Here is a 21,004-nt window from a genome sequence, read left to right on the forward strand (position 1 = left end):
GGCTTACTAATGATGATACACAAATAAACTGTAGCCGCATTAGTCTTTGGAGGATTTTGTCGTCTAAAATGGGCTTTAGATATCGTACAATTGACAAAAGGCAAGTGCTTATGGAGTCCCATCGTTTACAAAAGTGGCGTACTGAATATATAACTTCCATAAGAAAGTACCGTACAGAAGATCGACCAATAATTTATCTGGACGAGACATGGTTTGACACTCATGAAACACCATCCAAAGATGGTCCGATTCTTCCAACAGGTGTCAAACAAAAGCTCCATCAAACAAAGGGAAAAGAATAACAATTTTACATGCCGGATCAGAAAATGGTTGGGTCCCAAATGCCTTATGGCCTTCTGCAAAGAACATTAAAGACTTCTGCGTGGACTACCATGAGGATACAACGGCAGAGCTTTTTGAGCAATGGTTTAAGAATTGTCATATACCTAACCTTCCTCAAAATAGTGTGATAGTAATTGTTATTAATCTTGAAGAGGATAGCGACAGCGAAACAGAATTAGGTATTTAGGAATTCATAAATATATTTTGGTTATTTTGGGTATTTTTTTTTGTAAATATTAACTTGTATATATTTTTCAATTCATCTATTTTTTGTACATTATGTATTCGTTTGTATGTATATACTGTAAATAGAACTTTTATTACTCTACATTTTTAACGATATCCGATTAGGAAGAGCAAAAACTTTTAAACACGCCAGTTTTTTGCTGACAGTCCTAAGCCTGTAAAACGTGTGAAGGAAAGTACCTTTCTGAATTTAGATCCATATACTACAATTATTCACGTAGAACAAAAAAACTACTTTCTTCATGTTAAAAATTGTTCAATTATCAAGTATATTCACTTGAACAACCTGAAAATACCATATGAAATAATTTAATAAATTTTTATAATCGTGTATTACACAGCTACCAATGAAATATATTAAATAACAAACTTTCTAAAGTGCGACCCTGTGTACTTCGGTAGTTTATTGAGAGACTCTTGTATACACAATAGGATCAACTCAGGTAACCATTAAGCACTCAACCATTTTTCGTGAAACAAACTATACATCGTAAATGTTAAATTATATTATTTACTTTCATAATCAGATGCACGGTCGTCGTTACTAGAATCATTTAAATCAATCCTTAATTCTTCAGTAATTACATCTATGCGACGTTCACTTTCCAAATACTTATCTACAACCTTGACAACATGTTCACACACTTTCTTAAAGTTATCTACAGTGACTCTAGCAAATTCCTGTTCCACCAACACGTCTTCTAACGTAAAATAAACGTTTTGTTTTGCAACTTCACTTTTTATTTGCAGCCAAACCATTTCTATAGGGTTCAAGTCTGGATGATATGGCGGCAGTTTTAAAAAAACATGTCCACATTCTTGCAGCACTTTGTCAAATTTATATTGAATATGATCTTGTTTGTGTCGTTTGATGATTTCATACAATTGCGGTTTTAACATTGACGTTACAAATGGTAAATTTTTTTCTGTCAACCAAGATATCATATCCATTTTTTTAGAATTACTGGTGGGTGTTACCAATAAATAATTTTCTACACGACTAAGACTTATTTCACATCGTCGATCGAGAAGTTTGGATAGAGTGAAATCGAATTTATATTCGAATTTGTATTATATTTAAGTTTATACACCTACGTTGGTCAAAATCTATGTGATAGCAGCTTTAAAACAGTGGAAACGAAACATTCCCAAATAATGAGAATAGAACTCTAAAACACAACTGTAGGTATATATGTTATGTATGATATATTTGCCGTGAACAAGCACTTATATCAATTGATAAGAAGGATATTATTCGTAAGTCTAAGAGTACGAAATCTGGGCTTTAAGAGTCTACATCCAAAAGTCCAAATATCTCTGTATTGGCAATGAATTTAGTGATCGAACATTGAACAAGTGACCACTCGAGTGTTATATATTGATTTTCCAAAATTTCCTAGACGTGAAAACCTGGAGAAGATCGGCGCAGGGCCGGCAAAGTTGGAGGCATAGTTGGGAGAAGAGAGAAAGAAGGCTCGATTTGGGCTGTAGTGTAATTGGAGAAAGAATCATCATGATGTATTCCACAATATAAAACTCAACCAGAAGTAGAGAAAATGTATATAACTTACCGGTAAAATTTTATCATATCTAGCACAGAGTTGCCGTTGAGGTTCCACAAAATAATCCAGTTTCATGCAACGATCTATATGCTCAGCCGTCGTTAACTCCACCGAGTTTGTCATAATATTCGAAAAACCAAGCTGCCTGCAACAAAAAAATCGTTTGTAAACTAAATAAAACATCAAAAAGAAATACAAAGGATAAACATGTATTAGTATAATCGTATTATTATGTCGTTTATATCGACGTGAATATGAACATGTAGTTCTCCTTATATAAGCCCGCTGAAGCAGCTTTTGATTTAGTAATAGGGAATTCTTTTTTAAGCGATATTAGTGCGTATTTAGTAATGTAATTACAATTTGTGATATTTGTAACTAAGTGAGTTTTTTGAGGTAAAAAAACCACATTATGCTTCACTTAATCCCTAAACCCTAACCTAAACCCACAGAAAATCTAACAATATTATAAAAGGAAATATAGTGCATTTGATTCAATCTAAAATAGAAAAAGGAATACAGAAAAACGAACTAAAAAATAAAATAAACATTTTCATCATTTGCTCCAAAGCTTAGGATTGGCCTTGACATGTTCAATTACATTTTTTCCATTCATTCCTGTTTCTAGCATTCACTCTCTCCAGTTTCTAGTTTCGAGGTCTCTCAGATCTTCCTATACTTGGTCCATATACCGTATTTTTGGCCGCCCCTTGATCGCTTTCTCACGTGTTGTATTGTTGGATTATGATTCTTGCTGGTACAGAGAGTTCTATGTGCTACACATGGCCCATCCATCTCGGTCTTTTAAAAATATATAAAGCATGGCATATCGGAGAAGATCTAATAAAACAATTAAAAAGCTCTCAAACATGAGGCGAAAATATCTGCAGCAAAAGCTGAAGTAGATAGACAAAAAACTGTACGACGACCAATGAAACCAAACACAAGATATCTTCTTCTTCCTCTTTATAAGCAATTCTGCTTGTTCATTGGCGGATTAATACCTCTATGAAAGGTTGTCACTCCATCTTTTGCGCGGTCGTCCGATACTTCTTCTGCCGATTGGTGACTTATCTCTTGCTATTTTGACGACACGGGTCTCCTCCATTCTGCTTATGTGGTTGTTCTATTCTTTTTTTCTGTTTTGTGTCCATTCATTTATACACTGTACGTTACATTTTCTTCTAATGTCTTCACTTCTCTTTCGATCTCTTAGCGTATTTCCTTGAATTCTTCTCAGTGCTCTCATCTCTGCCGTTTCCAGTAGCCTTTGCGTTGTGACTGTGTCGGGTCTTGTTTCTGAGGCATATGTCATTATTGGTCTTACACTGTCTTTATAAATGCTTGACTTCATCTCAGTGTTAATGTGTCTGTTTCGCCATATAGTGTTATTAAGGCATCCTGCCAGTCTATTAGTTTTTTGTACTTGATCTCTCATTTCTTTGTCCAGGTCTCCATAGCTAGACAGTGTAATTACCAGGTATTTTATTTCCATTACTTGTTCAATACTGATGAATAACTGATCATGGCAATCTTTATCTTATCTGCAGCAGCGCGGAAAACCTGCACAGATATTGTATTGAACCAGATTCTGAGGTTCTTTAACCAAGATGTTCTTCTTCTTCCTGGACCTCGTTTTCCAAATATTTTTCCTTGCAGGATGGCTTGAATGAGTCATGTGGTGGAGATGGTGGTCAGTACTTTTCGATTCGTATTTATTCTTCTGAGGACCTCCTCATTTGTGACTCGGTAAGTCCACGGGATCTTAAGCATTCTCCGATATAGCCACATCTCAAATGCTTCCAGTTTTCTGCACATATCTTCGTTCAAGGTCCACGATTCAACACCATAAAAAAGTACAGAGAAGACGTAGCATCGCAGAATTCTTACTTTTGTATCAAGAGAAAGTTTGTGACTCTTGAAGAAGGCCCCCATCCGATTGAAGGTGGATCTAGCTTTTCCGATACGTGCTCTAATCTCCTGGTTGTTGATCCATTCTTCATTTATTTTCCACTGGTTCCACGTTCCACTGGTAGGAGTATTTCGAGTAAAACTCAAAACAGTGCAGAAAAGGAAAGCACAATCATACGACCTACGTATGCTGAAAGACCTTGATACGAGGATGAGAGTCCAAGCCACGTTAAACGAGCAAGTGACAGCAATTAGAGACGAATCGAACGAAGAACAAACGATCAAACATATTACAGAAATAGTGCAAAATGTAAAGAATAAACACTTAAAGACAGATAGATTAATGAAGAAAAAATCATGGATGACAGATGAGATCCTGAAACTAATGGACGAGAGAAGAGAAGCCAAAAATGACCCAAACAAATATAAAACCATAAATATATTAATAAGAACGAAAATCAGAGAAGCTAAAGAAAAAGAAGTGCAGTCAAAGTACGATAGTACAATGTACATTGGAAAGTTAAAGAACTCACAGGGGGACTAAGACGAAGGCAGAAAGGAAATATGACTGATTCTGACGGAAACATCATCTTGGACAAACAGAGTAAAATAAGAATATGGAAAGAATATCAAGAAAAACTATTTGAAGACCAAAGGGATAACACCTTTGAGCTAGAAGAAGAGGTAAATGATGGACCAAGAATATTACAGCAGGAAGTTTACTCCGCAATTACACAGTTAAAGGATGGCAAAGCGGCAGGCCCTGATAATATACAAGCAGAACTTCTCAAACTAATGAGATGAGATAGTCACATTAAATTCTTTTGCTCTTATGTTAAATCTGTGGACCAGTCTTTGCAGACTACCTTCATCTTGCGCTATTAATATTGCTTCGTCTGCGTAACAGAGTATTTTGATTTCTTTGTTTCCCATTCTGTATCCTCTTCCTTTGTTAACGGTTTTGATGATTTCATCCATGATCAAATTGAAAAGCATGGGATGATTAAATTGAAGAGCATGGGGCTCAATGAATCCGCTTGTCTTATTCCGCTGCCTATTTCCATAGGTTCTGTAAGTTGTCCATCTATTCTGACTTCCATTTTGTTGTTTTGGTAGATCTTATCGATAGTTTTTATAATATATAGGAGAACTTCTTTATTATACAGAAGATGGATAACATCTTTGAGTCTTACTCTGTCAAACGCTTTTTTTAGGTCAATCAGATACAGAAATGCTGGTCTATTATACTCTACTGATTTCTAAGTAATTTGCTTTATAACGAATATTGCATCTGTAAAGAAAAGAGGGAATAAGAATTGGTGGAGAAATCATAAACACCATGAGATTTGCAGATGACACGGTAATTATGACTGAGAGTATAGAAGAACTACAAACTTTACTAGATGCAATAAATAGTGAATGCATTCAAATGGGACTTGACATCAACACAGATAAGACCAAATTTATGATAGTATCAAGGAGTCCAATAAATAATGAACAACTAACTCTTGGTGGACAGCAAATAGAGAGAGTGACAAAATATAAATATCTGGGAGCTTAGGTACATCAACACAGAATTAGATCCAGACCAAGAGATCAGGGTACGAATAGAAATGGCAAGGGCAGCGTTCTTAAAATTCAAGCAATTGTTCTGTGACAAAAATCTGAATACTGCGCTGAGACTAAGGTTTTTGTGAATGTTACGTCTGGTCGCAACTATTGTACGGGGTAGAAACATGGACATGTAAAGTGCAAATAGTTAAGAAGCTTGAAGCCTTTGAACTTTGGATATACCGGAGAATGTTGAGAATTCCATGGACTGCCAGGGTCACCAATGAGGAAGTGCTGAGAAGGATGGGTCGAGACAAAAAATTGTTGAGAACAATAAAAGTACGCAAGACTGCATACCTTGGACACATACTGAGAAATGATAAATATAGTTTTCTGCAGGTCATCATGCAGGGTAGAGTCGATGGCAAAAAGGGAATAGGTAGAAAGAGGAAGTCATGACTGCGAAATATTCGAGACTGGACAAACATGAATGTAGACGAATTATTCCACGTTGCAAAAGACAGAGAAGCTTTTAAAAATGTGGTCGCCAACCTCCGTTAATGGGGACGGCATAAGAAGAAAAAGAATACCTTTGTAGTTTTCTGGCCGTTTTTTATCTCCTTTTTTGAATAGAGAGTAGAATTAGTTCGCTCATTCTCCATTCTTCGGGAATTTTATTGTGGTTTATAATTTTATTAATTCATGTTGTTAATTGTTCTGTCATTGCTGCTCCACAATATTTCAGTAACTCGTTTGGTGTCCCTTCTTTACCTGTTGCTTTTCTGTTCTTCAGGTTTTCAAGTATTTCCCGAACTTCCTATACATTTATATTAAGTTCTTCATTTGTGGTAATAAAACATAAGATATAAAATAGATAAACATAGAAAAAAAAGAAACATTTTTTGCTTTGTCGTAAGTTTAATGCGAAAAAATCCTACAAATGAACTGGAAGATGTACTTTGGCCAATTTAAACGACGAGTTTGAATGAAGTAATAGAATCATTAAAAACACTAACAGCATTGGCATCTAAAATAATACTGCTCAAACATTATATAAAACAAAGAAAATAAATCAGTGGGATCTAATGATATGCACTACTTGAGAACTACACGCAAGATTTGTTTAATAGAATTATGAAAGATAATACAAATCCCAGATAAATTAAGTAAAGAAAAACGAGCATTTTAGTGTGTATGTACAAAAATTTGGCGCTGTTTAAAAAATTATAAATCATATACATTTGGATATATATTGAATATTTCGTATATAGAACTAACTTGCTTATTGATCATAGTAAATGACAGATAGCAATAATCATAAGATTCTTGTTGGAGTTTTATTAAAAATATAAAAAAAATTTGGATATAAAACTCTTAAATAAAAGATAACCTATCACCATATTATCCATACTAGTATTACTGTTGTATCCAGCTTATTACACGTTATTGTTTATATGAGTAAATGGTCAATACCCCAGAGAACCTGTCACAAGAAATAACAATCGATCCCGTTCCAATTATATCAACAGCAGATACATATAAAGCGGCTGACGGATGCTGGAGGATTTGTTTGTCTTGTAAATCGGTATATTATTCGCTCCAGTAAGTCGCAAAGAGGTGGCAGTGATGGGAGCAATACGAATTTTGTGAGAAGGGCTCGAAAACAGATGAGTTTTTCGCCTGGGGACGAGTTTAGTTCCGATCATCCACCTGGGACCTCACTAACAAACCGATATCTTTCGCCAGCCTCGTCTGCAGACTTGTCTGCTTTTTTCAACGCGATTTGATTTTGTTGGGGCGACGAAGACTATATTTCTAGTTTTTATTCAGTTGTTCATATAGAGTGGCGGATTGGATGTGATGGCTCAAGTAACGTACACAATTTATTGCTTTTGGAGCAGACAGGGTTGGTTTTCCGACAGTTAACTCTGCAGATCTTGCGCCTGAAATGGTATTTCATTAAACTGATTTCAATCCGATGTTTACGACTCAGTATTGAGATAATAATTCACGTAAATAATGCACAAATAACAGGGAATACATAACAAAGCCACAAATAAGTCCGGCCCCGATATCTAGCAGATCAGCTTTATATCGATTGTGACAAATTATTATACTATTAGGTAGTTAAAATTAAAAATATAATCTAATTTTCATACTGTTTGCAACTTAAAGTTAAATGTGACAGTTGTGCACTGAATATCGTAGAATTCTGTGAGTACAAAACTGCATTATTAATAACCTTACAATCAGAAGTTTCTCTCTCTTGTCGTTTCCTCATTGCTGAGGATCGTGATTTCCTACAATGCGGGCTGTCAATTCTCTCCATCTCTTGCGATTTTGGGCTGCTCTCATGGACTCGGAAAACGTCTCTCCAGTGGCTTTCTGTACTTGATCTGACCATAGGATAGGTGAGCGTCCTCTGCCTCTACGTCCTTCTAGGTTTCCGCACACAATTAGTCTTTCTAAGTTGTCATTGTCTCTTCTCGGAATGTGGCCAAAAAACTTTAAAACATTTGCAAGACACTGAGAGGAGAGTCTGGTCTGAATGTTTAGCTCTTCAAGAATCGACTGATTGGATCTGTGCTCCGTCCACGAGACGCGTAGCATTCGTCTCCAGCACCACATTTCGAATGCGTCAATCCTTTTCCTATCCTCTGATTTTATTGTCCATGTTTCGGCACCGTAACTGAAGATTGAAAAAATGAGTGTCCGTACCAGTCTCATTTTGAGTTTTTTGGATAAAGAGCGGTCCTTCCATATTTTTGACAGTCGACTCATCGCGTTCTTGGCCATCCCTATTCTTCTGCGAATTTCCGTATGGGAGGAGGCTGCATTGCTTAAGGAAGATCCTAGATACGTGAACTCGTCTACTTTCTCGAATTGATTTAATCAGAAGTTTAAAAGGCAAAATATTTTATCGATTTCAATTCAACTTATCGATTATCGACAACAACTTTTTGCTGGTTCTTGCTTCTAACAAGTAATTAGGCTAGGCTGCTGTTCAATTTTATTAAGTGGCCAGGTCCGGCTTCAGATTCTCTGTGCCAATGTACGTAAATTCACAGCGGAATCAGCTACTACCTCACGAAATATACCCACTACGTCACATATATCTTACTCCAATGCATTAAACAGTTTCAAATATCCTTTAAAAGACCAAGGTATTATACTTTCAACCAATCAGGGAATAAAAGTTTTCGAATATGTAAAAGCTGTTGGATCAATAGTACAGCCCAAAAATGTTGTTTGGGCATCCAAAATAGCAAACAACCGCGTCTGCATCTACCTCTCCTCTAAATATGTAGTTGATCAATTTCTTAGCTCCCACAAATATATAAATATTGATGGTAACCAAATTGAAGTAAGAAGACTTATAACCCCTGCCCAGAGACTCATCATATCTAATGTATGTCCTACTATACATAATAGCATAATTGAAGAGCACTTAAAAACTATGGGTATAAAATCCGCCTCCAACGTGACGGTTCTACGAGTAGGCATGCAAGACTCAGAATACAGCCACGTACTCAGCTTTAGAAGGCAAATGTTCATAAGTCCTTTAGAAAATGCATCAATTCCTGACTCATTTCTAATCTCATTCGACAATACATCATATTGACTATACATTTCCATAGATGGTTTAAACTACTCCAGGTGCAAGATTGTCGGACATCACGATTCTGACTGTCCTTCTTTATCATCATCAAGCAACTCAATTAATCAAATGGAAACTGACCACCACGTGAATATACATAACTCTACCAATGAAAAATATAATCAGCTACAAGATCAACCACGAAATCAATACCAAGAAGATACCGACACATTAATGGAACCAGAACCCAATACCATACAAAATCACGCATCAGCTACAAAGGACCAAACCACTTCCTTACAAACAAACAATGAATTACAAATTTTGAATCAACCAAAAATATCCCAAGATAATTCCTTAGTAATTGAAAGCGATAGAAAAACCACTGAAATTACTCCTGCAACTAAAAGACAAATGTCCTCTCCTGAAATTCTTGAAAATGACCTACCTCCTCCCGATACTCAAAAACCTAAGAAAAAGCCTAAAACCCAAGAAGATATTCCAATTATTCTAAATCAAATTAAAGAAAAAATTGAAAATAGAAACCCTTCCTTTACACATACTTTTTATGAAATATGTGATTTTCTGGCAAATTCCCTTCACTCAAAACATCCTGAACGCATTGTTAAAAATTATTCAAATGAAAGCCAAGAAATAAAAGAAATTTTAAACTTTATATATTCTCAAATACAAAATAAAACTTTAAAAAACAATATCACCAGATTGAAGAAGAACCTGCTTCTCAACAGTCCTTCTTCTACTGACGAAACTGACTAAGAATCAAGTTCTCAACAATAAATAGTTAACACATAAAGAGTTAATGGCCAGCACATTCATATTACAGTGGAACCCCAAGGAGGCTGCTCCAATGTGTACCAAGTGCAACACTCAGTTGTCAGTGAAACTTATAATTGTTGAGTGTCCAGTGTACCAGAACGAAAGAATCGCGTGTGCCCTTAGTGATAATTTAAAAAGTATACTAACGTCAAATTTACAGTCTTTATTAAGTTATCTTAAAATGACTAAACTATATACCAGATTGTAAAAAATATTTTTTTTTTATGTAAAAATATGTATCTTACTGTTTGTGTATGTCCCCCGCTAATAACCCTTAGTGGTTGATGCGGGTATATTTGTTTAAATAAAAAAAAGCCACAACTCTGTACAAAAAATGATGCGTTTATTAAAATGTGAGAGGTATATCTTGCGACTATATTCCACATAGTGGAATACTATGAATACCCGAAACTACTATTCCGTTGCCTCTTCAAAATAAAATTTTTTAATAATATGACGTGTTCTGTGGATCTAGAAACCTTAAATTATTTAAGTAATGACAACTTTAGCATGTTTCTGATTAATATTCGTTATATAAGATATAAAACATGAATTATTTTTGATTCTAGAGGAATTAGGATTACGCCCGATAGTTGCGGTTACCGAGCATTGGCTTGAAGTCAACGAGCCTTTTTTTTTGTAGCTTGATACTATGACGACGACTACGGCAAGAAATAAAGAAAAGCAAAAAATATCCAAAACCCAGATGGGAATTACTACTTTGAATATCAGATCGCTCAACACAAGGGACCAAGAACTGAAGTGCTGAAAGAGAAAAATACTGCCGAGACACAACTGCTTTCCTGTAGAGCCAAAATAGGTATTTGTGCTCTACAGGAACCATAAAAGAAAGGAAAAGGCAATCAAAATTAGTTTAATACATACTAATTTATAGTGGAGTAGCCAAAGAAAACAGGGCCAACAAAGGTGTAGTCTTACTTACATATCAGAAAGGATTGTAACAGCAAAGAAAAGAATGGAGAAGAAAGGCCTGGACATCATTGGAGTATACATCCCAAAAAATAACAAGCCTCAAACAAGAAAAACGTTTTATGACCAAATACAACAAGTAGTTTTCTTTTAAAAGAAAAACGTTTAATCAGTGTGTTTTGCCAGTGTTAACTTACGGTGCGGAAACGTTGACCATAACAAGGAGAACAGTTCAAAAGATCCGTGTGTGTCAAAGGGCGATGGAGCGTGCTATGTTGGACGTTTCACTACGAGACAAGATCCCAAATCGCCAGCTACGACAAAGAACAGGAGTGGCTGATGCAGTAGAGAGAGTAGCAACACTGAAATGGAACTGGGCAGGTCACATGGCTCGAATGACAGATAATAGATGGACAAAGCGGATACTGGAATGGAGACTAAGAGATGATGCCTACCGAAGCAGAGGTCGTCCACCAACACGTTGGACTGACGATCTAAAACATTGCCATAGGAATTGGATGCAAGAGGCACAAGATCGAAATAGATGGAAAATTATGAGGGAAATCTATGTCCAGCAGTGGATAAGCGAAGATTGAATGATGATGATGACAATAAGTAGTAGATCAAGTCAGAGGGAAGATGATAATATTGGGGGATTTTAACGCTCGAATAGGCAATCAAGTAATACCCGTAATTAAGCAAAAACATAACGAGGATGTTAAAAACAAAAAACTGATGATAAATTTCTGTATGAATATCAAACAACACTTTTTTGACCACAAAGACCAACACAAATATACATTTGATAACACCCGTGGACAAAAATCTATGATAGATTATGTTATAACCAACAGAGATATGCATCCATCGAAAATAATCGACGTAAGATGCCTAATTGCTCAACGGCGCTCCACCAGGGACAATAGCTGCCTGCCATGTATCTGGCTGGATTCAGAGTCACATTTTCACTAATTGGTTACGACTCGATAAATTTGGCACGCCAAAACCATGTGGTTATTCTTAGTCTGCAGCCGCATTCTACTCACAAAATGCAGCCGCTGGACCTTGCTTTCATGGGGCCTCTTAAAACCTATTACTCGCAGGAAATTGAAAATTGGCTAAGGAATAACCCTGGAAGAGTAGTCACCTGCTATCAAGTTTGCGAATTCCTTGGAAGAGCTTATGTAAGATGTGCTACAGCTGAAATCGCTATAAATGGTTTTCGAAAGAGCGGTATCTGCTCATTTAATAAACACATTTTTCGAGAACACGACTTTGCCATTCACCATCAAGCGGAAGGTGACCGAGTTTCAGTTCCAAATCTACCAGAGGCTGAACAAGAAAACCAAGTAACTCCTCCGAAGAATGTAACTCCTAAAAGAAGTATTGATTCGACCAAACGTGTGAAAGATTTATCATGTAAGAACATTTCTAATAATAAAGATTCAACAGTTCGGCCACAAGATATTAGCCCTTTACCCACCACTTCATTTTACAAGTCTAGTATTAAGGAAAGAAAGTCCAGAAAAGGATCTGCTGCCTTGATTATGGGTACATCATACAAAGATGCCTTAGAAAGTAGTTTGTCAGAATAGAAGAGAAATAAAAGTATTTCAAAGGGAATTCCGAAATTAAAAATAGACAAATGTGAGCCTTTTAAGAAAATTAATAAAAATAAAGGAAAATCTATTGCTAAGAAGACAATGACAACCAAGGTTAAAAAGAACAGTGCTAAGAACGAGGAAGCTTTTAGTTCATCTAAAGAAGATGAAGAATTCATTTAAGATGATGATTCTGACATGCAGTGTGACATTGGGGAAGAGGAAGCAGAATGTATGTTTTGTACTGGACTCTTCTCTGAAGATACCTCGGGAGAACAATGGATTCAGTGCTCAAAGTGTTTTAAGTGGGCTCACACCGACTGCACCAATGTAGACAAAAAAGACACATATATTTGTGATTTTTGCCTCGATGGGATGATAATTTCATCCCGTTATCCTAATATCCGGTATTAAGAACATTTTTTTGTTCAAATTTACCGTTTTTTATAAAAATTTAAATTTTATTTTTTACTTCGTCGAAATGATTTATTTTCGTTCAATAAATGATTCTCTATAGTCTATTACTTATTTTGCTCTAAAATATTCATAAATTAATTGACGTATTAAAACTAATATTAGGGTTAAAAAAAAGTATCCGTTATTAGGACACTCTACCATACTTTCTGATTAATTCACAGAAAAAAGTTTAAAATGTGTAATAAAAACTGTAAAAAATTTTGGTGCAAATCGGTGCAGGCTCACCAGTATTTTGCATTCATTCATTGGACTATAAAATGTTCTTATTTTATTAATGAAACGTTGAGTATTCTCCGGAGTAGATTTTATGTTTTATTTCCCTCAAACTCTCAATAAAACTAGGGTTTTTTAAAGTCCAGAGGCAAGTCCCATACTCAGCATCACGGAAGCACACTTTTCGATATGTCATAACCCTTTTCTGTAAGAATCCTCCGTAGATCCACGACTAATTACGAAAAAAGCGCCATGTTAGCGAAACAAGATCTGTAGATTGGTCATTATATAAAGAGCAGTTCGCATGATTAGTTGTTGAATGCAAATTCTCATATAATGACTTCATTGTTAGTCAACAAAGATTCAACAATGGCCGTATATTCGAGCCAATGGGGCCTGAAGTAACCCTTGAAAATGTTTTACTATTGGAAGCCTTAGGCACAACCCCATGTTAGGTATATGTTGAATTAATTAGTGCCGGTTTTTGTAGTGCTCTGTAATTTGATCTTGTGTTCTTCCGCATTTTTTTCTCCGTAACGCATTTCTACAGGGACGTTCTCATTTAAAAATAAATGTAATGTGAATATACAGTGCTTTTCAGATAAAACTAACCACTTTAAATAACTTTTGAACTTCTAATTTTTAGGAAAAGCACAAAAACACGTGAAGTAATGTTTGAAGTAGGAGATATTATGTCATATTTAAGCTTGCTGGAAAAGGTCACCCCCGTATCATCCGGTAATTATTTTTTTAAGTGACTTTCAACTTTTTTTATTTAATATTTGGATTCTCTTTTTTGTACTGAATTTAAAAATGTATAACAAATGATGCTCAAAGTAATCAGTTTAAGAGAAAAATAAATACAAAAGCAAGAAAACTGGATTGAATTATTTTTTTAACAATTTTATTACAAACATTTAGAATGCCACAGTTCACTACCAAAAATTTTTACAATAATTGTTTAAAATAACTGTCATTCACTTCCATAAAATAGTATAATCTACTTTCTCTGACATTACTTAACACGTCTACTTGTAATTATTGTCGACATTCATCCTGTATTCTTTGTCGTAAATCATCCAGAGATTTTGGTTAAGTAGCATAAATTTTTGTTTTTAAATATCCCAATAAGAAAAAGTCTAGGGGTGTTAAATCCGGTGACCTAGGTGGACTATCCATCATTTGTCCTCTTCTACCTATCCAAGGAGCGGAAAAAGTTTCGTTTAAAAATTATTGCACAGGTAAAGCAAAGTGTGGAGAGGCTCCATAATGTTGAAATACAACCAAATCTTAGGAAAGATAATCATCATCTACTATTGTTCTAATAAGATCAACCACTTGTCTAAGTAACTTAAGACACGATGCACCATTTAAGTTTCCAGTGATAAAAAAGGGTCCGATAATGTGATCACCTATCGTACTTCACCATACGTTTAACCTTTAAGGATGCTGTGTGTGAAATTCACTGTGTCATTAATTCGCAAAATTCGAGACGGTGATCATTCAACTCTTGTACCAATTTATTTTTATATGGATGGAACTTAAATTTATGGAGGATTCGGAAAGCATTAGAAGGTAAAACTCCGATTGCTCTGCTTATTGTTGACAGTGAGTGTGATTGCTCAGCCTCTAAGTTAAATTGCCCTAAAACGGCTACTTGGATTGCTTCGTTATTTATGAGTCCCTCTCGGTTATGTTTTTTATTGCAAACTGACCCTCTTGCTCTAAATTTCTGCATCAGTTCAATGAGTTCAAATACTTATGAGTTGCGTGTCTATTGTGGGTGTCTCATTAAAAATCCTAGCAGCATATTTTGCACAATTAGTATTTTTGTAGTATAAATCTACAATTTAGATTCTTTCTTGTAAAATGTAAACCATTTCAGCGTTCAAAATACACACGCCTCAAAATACTCTGTTAGAAGTTATAACAAATTGTCGTTGACTGTTAACTGATTAAAATGAATGACCAAATATTGAAAACCTTTGATAAAACTTTAATAGAAAGTAAAGTTTTTTATTTCTTTGTTTTTGAAGGTACAAATAGTACGTTTAATTATTTAAATGGTTTAAATTTTGCTACAACCTATTTTGTTACAGTCAGTTAAGGTGAGAGAGATACATATTGAAATATTGGGATTTTTATATTAGGAAACACCTGCTACTGTTGAAAAAAAAATAATTTACAATAACATTGTTCGTATGGTTAAGGCAGGATGCGCGGTAATTAAGTATCATAAACTTACACCGGAATATTTGTCTAAAATGTTAGCCCGGAAGAAGATTTTGGATAACAAGCACCTATTCTTTTATTATTACGCTATCACCACTTTTCAGGTATACAGAATCTATTACGGATCGTTTTTACGGTGATAGTACTTTCGCGAAAGTACTATCACGATAGTAACCTCGATAGTGCTATCATAAAAGTGTGAGATAAGAAGTATGAGGTGTTTACACGTATAAAACAATATCAGAGAACTACGGACACTGTATTCGTAGTTCTCTGACAATATCACGATAGTAATCAATAACAAGATGGTCGATACAGAGTTAATTAATGCGGCAGCTGCTGTTGTTGTTGAAATAATTAAAAAAAACGGAGAAACCTAAGAAACCTAAGGAGAATGCTTTTTTAAAAATTTTTATGCATAAATGACAAAATGTTTAATATGTTAGCAAATAAGGTAGGTATATTTTAAACTGATTTAAGGTTAGCATTAAGATTCAGAATAATAATACCGTTATGAGAATGTCTTTATCAGCAAAGCTGAAACTTCAAATAGCTTGCCGATATCTTGCTACTGGCGACTCACTAGGATTTTTGCAGTGTCTTTACTGAGTGCTGAAGTGTACGATAAGCCAGTTTCTACCAGATGTCTTTGACGCCATATACAAAGCATTTGAAAGAGTGTATTGTGGTATGTAATGATGAATAACACACAATAATTTTTAAGTGATTAATTATAGAAATTATAGAAAACATAAAAAAATTAAGAGATTCAAAATATTTTAAAACAGTTTAACTATGGTCTTATATTATTATTATTAAAAGTCATTATCATCTCCTGTTCAAAAAAATAATTAATGAGGTATGGCTTTGGTTTCTGCATGGCCTGCAAGCTGTGATATATCTGTCCCTCTGAATAAGTTGCCTGTTGTTGATCTGCTTCAGTGTCAGATACAGTATTTTTAAATTATGGTCTTGCAAATGACCTAGCCTATTATTGCATCTTTAATAGAAGAAGCTTGAATTGAGCAGAAACATATTGTCCAAATACGTCAAATTCATTGGGGGAACAGACAATTTTTGAGATGTCACTTCTTTCCAAGCTTTTACAGTCTCATCTAAAGAATCATTCTGTCTGAATTCTTTTGACTGAACGGTCGGAAGGGTCTCCCTAGGCTCTTGCGTCAATTCTTCATCAGATGTGAGCTGTACATTGGGCTTGTTAAACTTCGTCTGTGTCATTTTCACCAGCTATTGGTGGAAGGGGCTTCTTAAAACTCCATAGATTTTTACGTCGATTCTTCATCTGATGTTGTTACATTTTTCTCACTTTCTGCTGAAAATTGATCTTACAGCATCTACAATAAAGATATATGTAAAACAATATTTTTATTTAGTTTAATTTTAATTACAAAGAAACGTTTAGCGTTGTACTGCTAGCATTGGTGAATCATAACTATAATTTTACATTTAATGATATTCGGAGTTATAGCAGCAGTTATGATGGTGGAATATTTTCCAATTCCTCTTGAGGACTTGGCAAAATGAGAAAATATATGGAACCAACCTCATCATCATCATCATCTTGGTGCTACAGCCCTTAGAGGGCCTCGACCTTCTCAAGCTTTCTACGCCATTCTATTCTGTCCCTCGCTTGCATTTTCCAGTTGCCGACTCCGATCTTCTCGGCATCTTGTGTTACCCCGTCCATTTACCTCAGCTTTGGTCTACCCCGTCTTCTCATTCCCACGGGTTGCGCTGTTAGAATCTTGTTTATCATGTTTGACTCAGGGGCCCGGGCTACATGTTCTGCCCACTGCAGGCGGTTTCGCTTAATTATAGTGGTAATATCTTTACCACCAAACGTATGCTTGTAGATATTCTGCAGTTCAAATTTATATTTACGCCTCCATATTCCGTTCTCACAGACCGCTCCGAATATCTTGCGTAGCACCTTTCTTTCAAAAATGGATAGAGCAGATTCATCTGTTTTCGTTAGCGTCCATGCCTCTGATCCATATGTGAGAACGGGGACTATCAGTGTTCTATACAGCCTTATACGAGTTTTTTGAGACAGGCGTTTGTTAGCTAAGTACTTTGATATACCATGATAACACCTGTTTGCAATTATTATTCGCCTTTTTATTTCCTCAGATGTGTTATTATTGGGGTTAACCGATGTCCCTAGATATATGAACTCTTTGACTGCTTCGAAGTTTTGGTCATTGATGATTAAATTTGTGTCCAATGAATAGAACCAACCTGACGGATCTATTATATAAGGAGATGAAGCATTTCCACTCAAGTCATATTTAATGAAGACATATCCCGATGAATCCGATTAACTGTTGCCCAGAAAGTATTCAATTATACACATTGCAGGGAGAGATGTGAAGTAAATGTACTGTAGAATGACTCTTTGTTATCCTTGCTCTCTTCTCTATTCTAATGTTGATCAATATTTTTTGTCTAACCAACCGGTGATCTGGTCTAACCAACTCCTAACAGTGATTTTATTAATTACGAGTTTCTTGTGCACGAGAAAGCCTACACCGCTAACTGCCTTATCGTTTTCTCGAAAATTGAATGCAGCAGATGCCCTGATTTTAAAACTAATTGGATTTCTTCTTTTCTTAATCTTTTGGAAACTCCCAATATATCACATTTTATGCAGTTAACTTCTTCCTACAATTCAATGAGCTTCTCTTGAGTTTCAAGCGTTCTTACGTTATAAGTGGGAATATGTAATGTTCCTTGTCCATGGTAGCCGTGTCTGTCCCGGCAATTCTTTGCGCCCTCTGCCCTTGGTCTGATCTGGTGGCTACCTTCACCAGGGACCGTTGGGCAGCCGGGAACTAAAGGCCTTTATTTAGTTTGTGTCACTACCACGCTGGCCTGTGTGGGTTGGTAGCGGGATATACCAGGATGTTGTATGGATTGGAAAATCAAGTCAGTAAGACTATTACTGACAAGATATTGTCAGTAATATTGATCGTCTAGGTTAAATGTTAAGTTAATTCCTAAGTATCTGTTTGTGTTTTTGGGGGGTGCTGCGTTTTTGCGTTATATAGTTAAAAAACGATCCAATCATGGGCGATGAGCAGGAAAATAATAGTTTACTTCGTAAGTAAGATGAAAAAAATCCTTTAAAATAATTTATTGAAGAACTGGAAATTCTTCCAGAATTATGGAACAGCAGCGATCCGTCATATATGAAAAAAAAAAAAAAAAACAAGCGTATTAATGCGTTGTAAAAGTTATTAGACATTAAAAAAAACAAAAGCAGATGCCACGATAGAAGACGTTCGGAAAAAAATAAATACACTCCTTTCTGATTATCGGAAGGAGCAGAAAAAAATTAAAGAATCAAAAAGAAGTGGTGCAGGAGCAGACGAGCTATATTCGCCCACATCCTGGGTATATTATGCATTGCAGTTTCTGGATAAGCATGAGAAACCACAAACTAGCCATTTATCAATAATTGAAAAGGAAGTTGAACTGCCAATAACAATACAGGTTAGTAGTGATAATTTGTTTTATTTGGAAGTCACATATAATACATAATTTAAGACAAAAAATTAATTACCCCCTAGAAACCTTTTGGCGCTCCCTTCCGTTCGAGAAAGGTCAACACAGGTCGCCGAGGGGATTCCAGAACAACGGCTCTTTAATATAAATAGAGGAATTCTCATTGTGTTAGTTAGTCTGAAAATATAATCGAGTCGAGTTTTGAAATGTAACGCGCGTATTGTCGGGATAAATAAATTGTAATAAATGTTGTAAATAAATTATATAATTATAATGTGATATAAATTAGTATGATTACAGTACAAATTAGTACAAATAAAGGCTTTAATAAACTAAGTGTTACAATATTTTATAATAAATAAAGTTAATAAATTAAAATAATAAACTCAGTTAAATATGTAGCGGCTGAATTATCTGGCTTTCGTATCGCAAAATGTTTTCTATACCAGTTGGAAAATTACACTTTTTTTCAAATTGTCTCGCAATTTTTTTCCATTCTTCATTAGTGGATGAAATCTAAAAATAATAATTTATTGTTTTAGCCTGAACAGTTTTCGACACCGTCAACATCTTCAATAAATTCATTGTATCAAGAGCAGTTATCAAAACAACAAAAGAGAAGGCGTAATTGGGATGATAACGCTACGAAACAAAGTAAACTTTTATCCTTAGCATGTAGCTATTTATCAAAACAGGGTAGTAATGCCAACTTAGACATTGCCAAAGTTTGGGCTACAAAATTAGAAAAATTACACCCACAACAAAAATTATTTGCTGAAAAAGCTATTAATGATATCCTGTTTGAAGAAGAAATGGGCCAACTTCAACGATATTCTGTTCGAATAAATGAATATATACCATCCCCGACGACATCTGTGTATACTTATGTACCAACTCCATCACCAACATCAAATACTACTCTACACACATTTCATTTATAATCAGGTGAAGAAACAGGCATTTCCTCATCTTTTCATACTTTTAATGGTTCAATAAATTAATCATACATAAATTATTGTATTTTATTTCATCTATTACACTTACCTTTATATAAATGTTTAAAACTTGTATTAAAACTTGACAAGTTTCAAGTACAATTTTACTGATTCTTATGGAGAGATTAATGCAGTAAACTTTATATCCTGAAAAGGTCTTCCTGTTGCCAAATATCTTAAAGTTACTACTAGTCTTTCTTTTGAAGGAATTGAATTCCTCATAACGGTCTCTTTTTTTTTTAAGAAAGGTGTAACCATTTCGAAGAGCTGATTAAATAACTCTTCTGACATACGATAATAATTATGATAATCCTTTGTATTTTTTATTTTTAATTCATCTAGAAGATTTACATGCGTCACCTGATCACTTTTAGTCAACCAGTCTTTTATCCAAATTTGTCTTTTTTTTATTTTTTCTTTCCTACTACAAAACTTAATACACTTGCCAAACACGCTTCGTCAATTTTGAATAAAACATCGAATCTAGTACTGAATTTTGTATTAATTATATACTAAATTATATACTTTATCGTATAGAAGAGAAGTAGCTGTATGCACTCAATAAATTATTCGAGAACTTTGACTAACAGGTGTTGTTGACTAGAATGACAAATATTACGACACTTTAATATAATTATTTCCAGTGAAGCTCGCATGAATTTCTTTTGATCCAAAACAACCTCACCTAAATATCGTGAGGATGGTCAGTCTGTATAAAATGACAAATCATTACTCAGTTTCATATCCTGTCACAGTGGCGTTACTACTAAATATTCATTTAAATTCAATGCATTTCGTGGTTTTTTCCAGAGTAAGGCAAATATTAGATTTATAAAGACATGAAACTACAGAAAGTTCTACAGTGCTTTTTGAAATAGCGTCCACATCTAGTAGAGTGCGTTCTAAAATAGCTTCTACAACTAATACATTGCATTCTAAGAAAGCTTCTACACCTAGAGACACTGCTAACATATTCACATTTTT

General features: G+C 35.0%; 2 protein-coding genes across 2 annotated transcripts in view; one reads left to right on the forward strand and one right to left on the reverse strand.

Annotated features, from left to right (window-relative positions):
• LOC140444749 (protein Wnt-4-like) overlaps positions 1-21,004 on the reverse strand; it is a 224,715-nt gene that overhangs the window by 9,834 nt on the left and 193,877 nt on the right. The window contains exon 2 of the mRNA XM_072536511.1: positions 2,160-2,295. Within this exon, the coding sequence (XP_072392612.1) occupies positions 2,160-2,295 (136 nt within the window). The remainder of the gene's footprint in view (positions 1-2,159; positions 2,296-21,004) is intronic.
• LOC140443000 (uncharacterized) lies at positions 13,940-19,966 on the forward strand. Its single transcript, XM_072534020.1, has 3 exons — positions 13,940-14,006; positions 18,784-19,013; positions 19,568-19,966. The coding sequence occupies exons 1-3, from the start codon at positions 13,940-13,942 to the stop codon at positions 19,964-19,966; spliced, it is 696 nt and encodes a 231-aa protein (XP_072390121.1).

The sequence above is a fragment of the Diabrotica undecimpunctata genome, chromosome 6 (assembly GCF_040954645.1).
Source record: "Diabrotica undecimpunctata isolate CICGRU chromosome 6, icDiaUnde3, whole genome shotgun sequence".
In the NCBI taxonomy this organism is placed as follows: domain Eukaryota; kingdom Metazoa; phylum Arthropoda; class Insecta; order Coleoptera; family Chrysomelidae; genus Diabrotica; species Diabrotica undecimpunctata.